The 12,542-nt window shown below is 43.1% G+C and overlaps 1 protein-coding gene across 9 annotated transcripts in view; it reads left to right on the top strand.

Moving 5' to 3' along the window:
* The window catches only part of UNC5D (unc-5 netrin receptor D), a 554,978-nt gene that overhangs the window by 493,330 nt on the left and 49,106 nt on the right, over positions 1–12,542 (top strand). For all 9 annotated transcript variants that reach the window (XM_060653615.3, XM_060653618.3, XM_060653617.3 and 6 more), the window contains one exon: positions 4,306–4,390. In XM_060653615.3, the coding sequence (XP_060509598.1) occupies positions 4,306–4,390 (85 nt within the window). The remainder of the gene's footprint in view (positions 1–4,305; positions 4,391–12,542) is intronic.

Raw genomic sequence — 12,542 nt, forward strand, 5'->3', positions numbered from 1 at the left:
CTGACTGCCCTCTCCAAATCAATCATTTTGTCCTCTAAAATGAAATCTGTACGAGGACTAGCCCGAAGCCACCATTCCAGCTAACTGGCCTGACGGTAGCTTAGTGACTTGACACCATGTTTTACGTTGATAAGTGTTGTCTTGTTCTCCTACGTCAGTTGCTTCCTTAAAAATCGCCCTCAAATGCAGCCCTACTCATGATTTTCTTTTCTAGACTTGGAATTCTCGAAATCTTCTTTGGTCAGTGGTTTAAGACATAGTAAGAATCTCCATTTAAATATGGAGAACGATTGCGTCATTGTGTGATGTAATCCTCCCTGGTCATAATTGGCAGTCAGGAGCCTCAATGCAGAAGGAGTCGGTCAGCCCTACTTACCAAGCACTCTTCTTGGAGGAATCTATAAACTGGAAGTGTGGGTTCTGAAGAAAGAAAATGATGCAACCCCCTCCCTAAGGATAGGAAATATTCATCAGAATCATAGAAAATTGCATTTTGTCTTATCTTCACTTCCTATTAGGTGAAGGTGGCACCTAACCTAGTAGGTGGCACTTGGGAGGCCCCAGGTAGTTATTGGTTCAATCAGTCGGCCCACACCCTTCCTCTCTCTTCCCATCATTGTGTTTGTTTACACATATGTGGAGGGTGGGCCAAGATCAACCCATTCATTGGCTTTAATGTTCATCAAAGAAAGATAAAATCATAAAACAGATTTTTCTTTTTCTTCCCCTTTGACTTGAGAAGCACTTGTGTTGAAAACTGAAAGTTCTTTTCTTTAAAAAAAAAAAAAAGAAAATGTTGACTTGTTTTGAGAGTGAGAGAGAGAAAGAGCAGAAAAGGGGCAGAGAGGGAGAATCCCAGTTAGGCTCCACACTGTCAGCACAGAGCCCAAAGTGGGACTCAAACGCATGAACTGCAAGATCATGACCCAAACCAAAACCAAGAGTCCAATGCTTAACCAACTGAGCCCCGCAGGTACCCTGAAAACTAAAAGTTCTGATAGCACTGTCTGATTCCCAAACATTTCCTCTGTGAAGAGGCATTTTTAGAGTTTCACAAGGAAGCCCTGGACAAGATTGAAGCTGTTCACTGGGAATGAGTTTGAGGAAAAATAAGTGTGGGGAATTGAAACATATGCTCTGTTATTTGCAGAACATAAATGCAAAATATGCCCTAGGGGACTAAAGTGTAAAGAAGCAAGACATAGCAATTAAATTGTTCTAATGCCATCCATCCCGAATTATCGTATGGTGCCTGGCAATGATTTTTCAAAAAGGTTGGGATGGTCCCCTCGCTGTAGAAATCATTTATTATGCAAAATATGAAACGAGAAACTCAAGTGGTTCTGTTGTCATATCAAAACGCTGTTGGGGTAGCAGGCGGAGTTTGGGGGAGAGTATATTTTTGTAATCAGAGATAACTGGTGAGTGACATACTGAAAATGGGCACTCCTTGGGTCAGTTGGGTGGCCCCATCAGGCTTCCAACTCTTGACCTCAGCTCATGTCATAATCTCGCGAGTTGTGAGCTCAAGCCCTTCCTTGGGCTCTGCACTGACAGCACAGAGCCTGCTTAGGATTTTCTCTCTCCCTTTCTCTCTGCTCCTCCCCTGTTCATGCTTTCTCTCTCTGTCAAAAAGAAATAAACTTAGGAAAGAAAGAAAGAAAATGGACACAGACATAAAGATTCCCCACCATGCCTCTCCTTCTTAAGATAAAACTTACCACCAACCACAATCCTGCCTCTGTGTATGACTGTCTTCTATCTCCATTGACAGTTTGCATGTTTAAGTAGGAGAAGTATGTTTGAAAGATAATCATAAAATTTCTGATTGAAGGATAGATGACATAGTTTAAAGTGCTAAGGATCCTGTAGACTCAGGTCGTATTTAGGAGTATCATGAATAGTGTTTCAATCTGAACACTTGAATGAGATACGATCTGTTCATCCCTTTCTCAAAAGTCCACACACATATTTATTCTGATTTGATCTGGGAGTTGACTGTCAGGCACTGATGAGCTCAAGAAAAGATTATGTCTCAGAATCTGGCTTAAAAAAATAAAAACTTTTTTTTTTTTTTTTTTTTTTTTTTTTTTGAGAGAGAGAGCATGAGCAGAAGAGGGACAGTGAGGGAGGGGCACAGAGAGAAGGAGAGAATCCCAAGCAGGTTCTTGTCATCAGCAAAGAGCCCCACACAGGGCTCAATCTCACGAACCGAGAATGAGCTGAGCCCATATCAAGAGCTGGATGCCCAACCAACTGAGCCACCCAAGTGCCTCCTGGCTTTTTTTAAAAAAAAGTTCTGGATCCTAATCCCTCATATATTCAGGATTTGTGTTTCAAATGCCTACTTTGTGCCAGGCAGTGTGCAACGTTATTGATGTAATAAGCCATCATTGCTTTTTTATTTTAAACACACTATAGGATTTATTTCAAAGTTTAGAAAAGGCGAATTAATCAACGTGTCAGAAAACACAAAGTGATTATTTGGGGTGGCAGTCGAAGAATTGACTATACAGGGGGCACAAGGCAACCCTGGACAGAGGCAGCGTTCTGTATCTTGATTATGGTGGTGATTACATGACAGTATTCGTGTCAGAAACTCATCAGTTTGTACTTTCACAATGGGTACAATTTATTGCATGGGAACTGTACTTCACTAAAAGAGAAAACAGGACAAGAAAAATGAGAACACAATGAAGTTCATCTTTGCAGTCAATTGCCTAAGGTGGCATCATTGCTTGAGGATAGCCACCCTTGCCTCTGTATCTAAAGAATAAGGGCTGAATGTCTCTGTTGCCATAAGGGCCTAGATAAGCCAAAAGGGAGGCACCTGAGAACAAGCGCTGTGTCAGACTGAGGGAGAATACAGAATGTCTAGGGTGTATATTCAGACTGACAGCCACACACACTGAGTAGCCTGTGCATTACAACTTCTGCTCAGCAGAAGAGAAAGATGTCCTGGAGTCCACTTCATTTAGCAACTGCATTTGAAAAAAGGATGGGAAATAAAAGAGGAACCTGATCAGAGGCTTCTAAGTATGGCAATTACAGTTCCATGGACATCAAAGCCCAGCATATAAATGGATACTCTTGCTGAAAAGCTGTAAGCAAGATTTAAACGTGCCTCATTCTTAGTGCTGGCAAAAGATACTGATGATAACTAGCATGTTACTGAATAATGCTCATAAATGTTCATCACAAATAACTTGTTTTGCAACGCGTCCTTGCATTCCTTGATTCTGCCGCGGCTAACAGGCACACAGAAGGCTATCAGGAACGACTGCCATCTCTGGATGTAAATTACCATCGGCAACCTGAAAGCTTTCTGTGCAATTACATTAGCTCTAATGAAGGGCGAGAAAGTGAGAACTGCATTATTCAAAGAATAGGAGGATGCCCTGAGATTTTATTTTGTGATCTTACTGTGTCCCTATTTCATTTCTTTTTATAAACAAGAAGCTACGTTAAAGAGATTCTCTGCCCTCTTGGGACTCCCCTCTCTCGGCCAGTGTGAAATAGTGACTTCGCAGGAGGCAAGTGGAGAGAAGGGGCCCTTTCAAGTGCAGTGTGATGTGCCTTCCTGGGCCTGGGTGATGGGATTTTACTGAAGTTAGGCTACTGAGTCTTTTCCGATTTGACACCAGTGTGAATACGGTTACGTCGCCTTTTACCTGTCATCTATTTTAGCTTCTGTTTGCAAACATAGGATCAAATACTGGCTATACAACAACCTACGGGGTCCCTAAGTTTATCCATGCTTTTTTTCCTTTTTCCTGCAGTTTTCTTAACAAAAGGCAGTACTCTGTTGATCGCCTCTTTAAACTTACTTTAAGGTGCATAATTCTAAGACAGTTTCATACCAGGCCTTCGCAAAGCATTAGATGGCTCGCCCATCATCTCAGACACCTTTTTAGGAAGTGACTGGATAGAGACACGACATAGCAATACCTTTGTAAATTTAGCAATGGATTAACTGATACACTGATAAACTCTTACATTCTCAGATACTTTTGCTCGTGCCTGGTCTCTGGACACCCAGTCTTTTAAGAGAATTTTTAAAAACACTTGGAAGGCCCTAACGAAAAAACTAACTTGACTACACAGACGAATAACATGGTCCTCTTTTATGTCACTGTTGGGAAACCACAATTTCTCCATTTAAACTTCCCAAGGACGATCAGGATTTCATAAATTGCTGTGATATTTGTGTGCTGTGTGTCTGTATGAGCACCTCACAGTGCTCAGCTGAGTGCTTCAGGATAATCGGAAACTCTGCAGATAACCTCTTGGCTTTTTCTGTTTTAGGGGTGAGTTTGCTCATACCACATGGCGCCATCCCAGAAGAGAATTCTTGGGAGATTTATATGTCCATCAACCAAGGTGAACCCAGGTGAGAGACAGAAAAGGGCGGCATATTCATGACATCTTAAATGTGGGCCGGAGGGGTTGCTGAAAATCTGGAGTTTGTTAAGATAATCTGACAGGGAGAGCTATAGCTGAGATTTGCATTACTTGACCATATGGAGGGAAAAACCAGTTGCACAACTATTGGCCAAAATGAAAACACCCATAGCCAGTTCCACAATTTTGGGTAGCTAATCTAGCTCACCGACATCTAGACCGCAGACGCCAAATATAAAAGTGAATCGGTGGGCAGGTCATTAGCAGGGCGTCTCCATAAACACTGACCACCTCGCATACTCCTCTTCTCAAAACAAAACAAAAAACATTCCAGGAGGTGCTCTTCGGTGGCAGACCTTGTGCACATCCTGAAAATGACGGACCTGTCACCTCTTCAGGTCAGCAGAAGCCCTGCTCCAGGCTGAGAGAGGATGTCTCAGCTAATTTTCCTCCAGTAAAAATACCGTCTGCGTTGCAATAGCTTTCAGATCTGACAGATTTCAGCAGCATTAAATTCAATTACATGAACAAATACAAATCTTGTCGCAGTCTTTTAATGAAAGTAGTGGGTTGTTTTCTTGGCGCAAGTATAATATTTGTGGAAATGTTGCTTGCCTCCACACAAGAGAAACTTCACTCCTCTTTAGAAAGCAATTTCTCTCCTAAACTGGATATATATACCTCTGGCATTTTCAGTCTTAACATCTTGATTATTTTAGACTAGATTTTTGTTGTTGTTGTTGTTGTGAGAAAAGAACACATGAAGGAAAAACACTGGAAGGAAAAACAGCCAGAGAAGCAGATGGTTTGAACAGATTCTGATAGCTGTCTCCATAAAAGGATTTGTTGGTGCCCAGTGGTTTTAACTTTCTGCTCGAGAGAGCTTGGGCGGAATGGAAGAAAAGGTTCTGCTAGCTGGCTATTGGCAAGGCTCTCAAGAGGGTTCTCGAATAGGCCTTGCTATTTCCTTAGTCCTGTAGAACTAGATCCCTTGTCTGCACACCTGAAGGCATGCTGTGGTCTAAACATCTCCATGTGCAAACAGGGGCAACCAAGGAGCAGAAGGGAGTGGGAGAGTTTATTTAGAATCTCAGTTAAGCAAACCTAGAAATGGGAGTTTCCTGGATAAGAATCACCTCTTTTTTATCCCTTTGGTTGGTTTATAGAAGAAATCATACTTGTTTAAAAGTTTAGGTCAGGGTCCCTTATACATATATCAAGGATGAGGCAGGATCCAGTCAGCCTGCCTGAAACACGGCCTTATGCAAACCTTCACCTCCTGTTCCCTTCTCCTTATGGTCCATGCACTGAGTCTGCGTTCAGATCTGTCTTCTCAAACCCAGTGTACTTCTACCTCATGACATGAGAAGCAACCTAGGGCTAGTGCACATTTTCAAAGGCACCCAGTTTACAATTCACCTCAATCCCCGTCTCTTACCAGAAACTGCCGCTTAGGAGGTCAGAGCCAGAATGTGCCAACAGGCATTAAACAGACAAGGACTTATGTGGGAAATACCACTTGAGGTATCTTGCAATTGAAAAGTAGGAAGGAGAAATACATTAAAAACATGCCAGACCCCACAGACCTGGAAAGACAGGTTTGGCCTGAGGTGGTCATTTCCTGGACCACACCACTAGCTTTGTGAAGGTAACCAGTTTGGTTTCTCCATCTGGAACTAAGGTGTGTGTTTATTACTGCTGTCCAGGAAGATAGAAGCAGGAACAGCTAGTTCATCCAAGACTTCCTATCTAGGAGGTGTGCCTTTTCCTAGTAAACTGAGGATAAAATGCAATTGTAAGCAGCACATGTTCCTTTTCATGTTGCTAAAACCTTCCCAGATGTTCCTGCCTCTTAAGAAAATGGCCAATCTCCAGGCTACTGCTCATTTGTCCTCACTCCCTTTTGAGAAGCTCCAAACAACTCACAAAAAACAAAACAAACAAAAAACTCCACTAAAAATAGCAAATTCCTTTCTACAACTTTTCTTAAACTTGGTGAATTTTTTCCATCCCTGCCAGGATGCTGCTTGGCTCTAAGTTCTTCAGCTTTTAATCCTGTGATTCATCAGAAGGCCACTTACATAGCTATCTAGTGTCATCTTTCCTTTGTAATGTCACTTAAAAACTCATTTTCATCCTACGCTGCCTTTCTGTCATTCTGAACCTGTGCTCAGAGTGGCCTGGTTTTCTCAAAGTCCACAGACCTGGAACAGCACTGCTCTGTCTCCTTAACCTCTGACTTTCCATCACTTGCACACACAGAATTGCAGTCAAATATTCCCAACTTTGTGCCATATTTAAAATCTATTCCATTTTCCTATTGAGGAGATATATCTGTTGCTTTTTTCTGAGTTACATCCCTGGCATAACAGGTTGATGATTTAGCGGAACTGTCACTGATCCCATTGATCCAAATTCAGTACCAGATTCCCAGAGACGGGACTGTGTGGAATGAATCACAGGCTTAAAATAACTCCCTGTATTCAAATAGGCTCCGATGGTTATCTTTTGAATTTTGGGTAGGTTTTAAGTAAGGTGGTTCACAGTATGAACTGAATGTACCCGGTCTCTCTTGGGAGGTCCTACTTCTATTGCTGGGAAGCCTCCAAGATCACTTTGTACTTTCTGCTAAATGGAATGATGTCACTCTTCCTCAATGTCCCTGCTCTGTCTATACTTTCAGACTTGAACAATCATTCTAATGAATCGTTTCCAACCTCCAGCAGCAATCTGGACCTTTGGTTGCTCATAATGCTTAGGAAATTAACTCTGTTGACTTTTTGTACATATATACGTATTAAATGGTGTGCTGGCCAAAGACTTTGCATTCCTGGAAAAGTAATAATTACCTCTGTTTCATTGTAACTTGCAAAGTGCTCTCCCATGCGTTGACTCATTTGGTTTTTAATGTTCAAAGGAAGAGGATTTTGTACCAATTTTAGAGATGAGGGGAAAAATAAAATCTAAAAAAATGAAGGTTCCAAGAAGCAGAGAAGATTTCCAAGGGCGTGTTACCTTACCGGCTGAGCTGGGATTTGACTTCCAGATATCGGACCACAATTCCAGTGCTCACAAACTAAAGGATGCCGTCTCTTCCTGATGTGTGAGACTTTACGGAAACCACTTTCTGACTTTGCACTCCACTTCTTGGCCCCTGTAAAGAGGCATCCTCTGGAATTGGTCTGTATGAGTGTGGAAAATTAGGAGAGGCAGAAAGGCAGGATCAAGTTGAACTTTCCTGAGAAGTACATTGGGTAAATTGCTTTGTTGCATTATAGAATTGAGAGAACAAAGACTGGAAACAGGTTCCACTAAATTGCTGAATCTGTTTCCTCAGCTCAGTGGCTAGGCGTGTGAGCTCAGGCATCAGAAGCCCTGGGTTCAGATCTAAGTTTCACTATCCACATGACCTTAGGTAAGTTCATAAGACTCTTTGTAACTCAGATGTGTCCTCGTCTGAAAAACAGTTGATCTCTGCCTTATAGGGATGTTGTGGGATTGCACGTTACACAGAGATACAAAAATCTAAACGATGACAAAATACGTATTCTTTTCCTAATTGCTACACGTAACATTTGACAAAGCATTCTACCTACAGTATGTGCTCTAATCGTCACCCCAGTCCTTTATGGCAAACAATTATAGAAGTATCCGAACTTTAATAGATTTGAAAATGAACACCAAGAAAAGTCAGTAAGCTTGACTTAGGGTGTAGATTGTCTGGCTTATCATGTGTTTTGATATGACATCACAATCCCTACCTTAAGGCACAATTAGGTATATTATCCATGAATCTAGTAAGGCATGTTTGGAGAGAGATGAGGCTTATGCCTAATAATGGAAATACACCATGAAACGGACAGGGAGGGGCCCAAATTTGGGAAGACAGGATGACTTTGCAACTCAAGTGTGGGATCTCATAGAAAACAATGGGAAAAAAAAAAAAAAAGAAAATGACCCCTAATCTAGTCTAAGGATTTACAAATGGGGTGTGAAGGGAGTGGATTCCCAGAGATGTCACTTGACCTGATTCTAAAACATCAGTAGAAATTAGCCAGGCAAGGAAAGGTGTAAGGGCGGTACCTCAATGATTTCCAGGCCCAGGATACATTTTCCATTATTGCTATAGTATAAGAGGGGTAGGGGAGAAGTCTGTAAGAGTGACTAAATCAGATATTTTTCCCTACTTTGAAGTCATTACCTTAAGCAGCTTCCTTCCAGCTGTACCTGGCATAGATAGGACAAAGAGGTTTCACACACTGCCCCGTTCACAGATTAGAGGATGCTTAGTGACGTCACAGGAACAGGAATTATACTAGCCTCACAGAAAGGCAATGGCATGAAGTTGGGGCTGCCAGAACTATTTTCTGGTAGAACCCCTTAGGCTCCTCCTCCAGGATCAAGGGTATTTAAGCAGCTGGCTCAATGCTAGACTTAACCTCCTTTACTGTTGACCCCCTTCGGAGGGCAGGAAACCAGCACTGATCATTCTCAGAAAGCATGTCTCTTTTCCCAAACTTCAATTTGAAAGAAATTTGGGGTTCTTGTTGTTGTTACATTTCTACAGGAGCTTTCTGGGGGACCTTTTTTTTCATCCTCTCTGATCAGGTTTTGATAATTTTTTATAAAGTCTAGGTGCTCCAGGGGTACTTGGGAGGCTCGTTCGGTTGAGCGTCTTGACTCTTGATTTTGGCTCAGGTCATGATCTCATGGTTCGAGGTATTGAGCCGCATGTAGGGCTCTGTGCTGACAGCATGGAGCCTGCTTGGAATTCTCTCCCTCTCTCTCTCTCTCTGCCCCTCTCCCACTCGTGAGCACCCTCACTCTGTCTCAAAATTAATAAACTTTAAAAAAATGAAGCTGTTTCGGCAAGGGAATCAAAATGTCATTTCAGAGACTCCCCCCACCGCCACATATATTGCAATAAGAAAATGATGTGGATGTGGCACAGCCTTCCCTCTGCCCCTCCCCCAGCGCCTGCACCCCTCCCCACCCCTTAGTCGGAGAGTAGAGAACTGGACCAGAAAATTATTATATGGAGCTTTCTTCCAAGAAGCAATAAAATGAAACCAAAGGCAAACACTCATCTCTTTTTCCAATTACACTGTCATGTGAATATCCCTGACCAAATGCTTAAACTGGAATTGGAAATATAAGTAATCTTACCCAAGAATTTACAAAAGGACACATATTTTGGCATGTGAGCTCACCCCAGATAGAGTATTTCAACGATTTTTTTCTTCTGTTTTTTGTTTGTTCGCTTTGTTTGAATTTTTTTTTTCTTTTTTTCAACGTTTTTTATTTATTTTTGGGACAGAGAGAGACAGAGCATGAACGGGGGAGGGGCAGAGAGAGAGGGAGACACAGAATCGGAAACATGCTCCAGGCTCCGAGCCATCAGCCCAGAGCCTGACGCGGGGCTCGAACCCACAGACCGCGAGATCGTGACCTGGCTGAAGTCGGACGCTTAACCGACTGCGCCACCCAGGCGCCCCTGTTCGCTTTGTTTGAATGGTATGGCGCCGTGGGTGCTTTTGGGGTGAAGATCAGAAAGTGGACATGGTAGTGTAATGACACGTTACCTGTTTTTAGGGTGCCTCGACGGTTCAGTGGTTTTAGTAGCAAAAGCATGAGGTAAGACCAAATGCGAGACTAGGAGGACACAAAAAGTCACCCTGGGAAATGAAGAGAATTTCTTTCCCCTAGTAATGGCTCACAATTAAACACGGTGGTGGAGGCCACTCCCAAGGAACGACTTCCTGTAGCTTTGCCTCCCTGATAGCAAGGACAGCGCTCGCGCACACACACACACACACACACACACGCCCTCGCGCATCGTGCCTGACAGGAGATATAAGCACTCAGAAACACCTGTAGGCTGTTTGACCTCATTTCTAGAAGAGTAAAAAGAAAACCTGGATATGTATGGCCATATTTGCAATATTGAAATTTTAAAGAAATGAGTCTGTAGTAGACCAGTGTTTGTGTTAAAGCAGGCATTTGAGGCCATTCTAAAACCTCTCGCCCCAGTGAAAGGGGAAGCCCCATTCACTTTTCCTGGGGCTCCCCGGTGCTCTGATTTCTCACAAGGTAAGGAACCCCTGCCACCAGGCTCCTGCAATTAGTGAGGCGGTCCCCGGAACAAGAGCTTTGGCTCTGCCCTGACACCAGGTGACTGCCCTGCCCCAGGGGAGAAAACCTGGCTCAAAGCTTCTGGGTGGATTTGCACTTCTATTTGCCTTCTACAGCTTGGGGGACTTCCTCACTGGGTTCTGTGTCAAGCCGTCCACAGCTCAAGCAAAAAAACATGGCACCTTCTCACTGCAAAAAAGTTGGGGACTTCTGGAAGTTTTCACAGTGATTATTAGAGCTTAGTGTAGTCGGTGACTATTAAGCCCCCAGTGTCTCTGGTACAGCGGAGCAGGATAAAATACAATCCCTTCTCTAAGGAGTTGATTTCTGCTGGAGGTGGATGGTTATGGAGGACAGAGGTTGTATATATGTAGCAGAATGATGTTTGGGAGTACAGTGGACTTTTTCTGGATTTCTAAAATTGGCAAGAGTTAGAGCTGATTTATAAAAAGAGAGAGAGAAGTGCCCCCAACATTCTAATTTCAGAGCTATTCCAGCTATAATGCCAAGAGCTAATTTTCCCACCTCCTTGTGGAACCTTCCAAGAAGCAGCATTTCATCAGCATGGATACCGCTCCCCGACCCACTCACGCACCATGTCCTCTCTCTTCCTATTGATAGAAGAATGGGAATGTCACATTTTGCAGGACTACAGGTATCAAATAATAAGAAAATAGGAAGTCACATTTTGCAGGAGTACAGGTATCAGAAATGGCTGGGTCCGCTCCCACCAAAGTCAAAGAGAGTAGCCCCAAGAGAATTACTCCTAACATTTGGATCATCTGCAGGAGCACTGGGCACACTAACACTTGATTTCCTCATCGTTTATAAGTTTGCTGACTTGCTCCATGCTGCTAACGCCAAGGAGAGGGGCATCATTCCCAGGTTGCCATATTCCCAAAGGATGGAGAGGATTAACCCTAGCCAGGGAGGGTACGTGGATTGAAAACAGGTTTGCCAGGGGCCACTTCAGTGTGAGGCAAAGAAGTCAGAGAGCAGGGTCAAGATGCTGCCAGATGGGGGGCAGGTGGCAGAAGTAACTGGAACCCACAAGGAACTGCAGATCTGTAACAGTAACTGTTTGCAATCCCATCACCCGCACCCTCTGTCGGGGAGGTCTTTTGGAGTATAGTCACCACCCCTACCTGTACCGAAGCCATTAAGGATTATCTTAAGTCATCCAAGAAAATACCACCACCTTGCCACACAGAGTTATGTAAGGAGACAGTGTGTGTTTTCCCCTCCCTCCTTTCTACCATAATGCCTTATGGATAAACTTATGGAGGAGGGAACACAGGAGGGAGCAGACAGCCTGCTCCCTAGTTCCAGACCAAGTTCTAGAGCCCTGTGTATGTGCGTGTGCATGAGTGTGTGGACACGTGTGTCTGTGCGCGTGGGTACTGGAGGGTGCGGGTGGAATTTTGATTCCGATATAAGATTAACTTTTTAAAATGGTTTTCGGGTTTCATCGGTTTAGTAAATAAAATATTTAATAGTTACAGAATCAAAATGAGAGGTCTTCAAGGGACCCTGCTACCACGAGCGGTTCTACTAAGCATACTTGTTAGCAATTATAGCTGACCCCTTGACATGGGTTTGAACTGTGCGGGTCCACTTACATGCTGATTCTTTTTCTATAAGTACAGTACTGTAAATGTATCTTCTCTTATGATTTTCTTAACATATTATTTTCTCCAGCTTACTTTATGGTAAGAGTACAGTATATAACACATGTAACATATAAAATACAGATGAATCAGCTGTCTATGTAATTGGTAAGGCTTCCCAGTCAATACTTTGGCTATTAAGTTTTGGGGGAGTCAGACTTCTACAGAGATTTTCAACTGTGTGAGGGTCAGCACCCCCCAACCTCTGCATTGCCCAAGCGTCAACTTGTACTAGGAAAACTAGGGCCCCCTAATATCATAATAGATGAAGCCCCCAAAGCAAATCCACGTAATCAAGTCACTGATGATACTGCAGTGTGATTGATACCTGGGGTAACAAAA

The sequence above is a fragment of the Panthera onca genome, chromosome B1, assembly GCF_046562875.1.
Source record: "Panthera onca isolate mPanOnc1 chromosome B1, mPanOnc1 haplotype 2, whole genome shotgun sequence".
Classification (NCBI taxonomy): Eukaryota; Metazoa; Chordata; class Mammalia; order Carnivora; family Felidae; genus Panthera; species Panthera onca.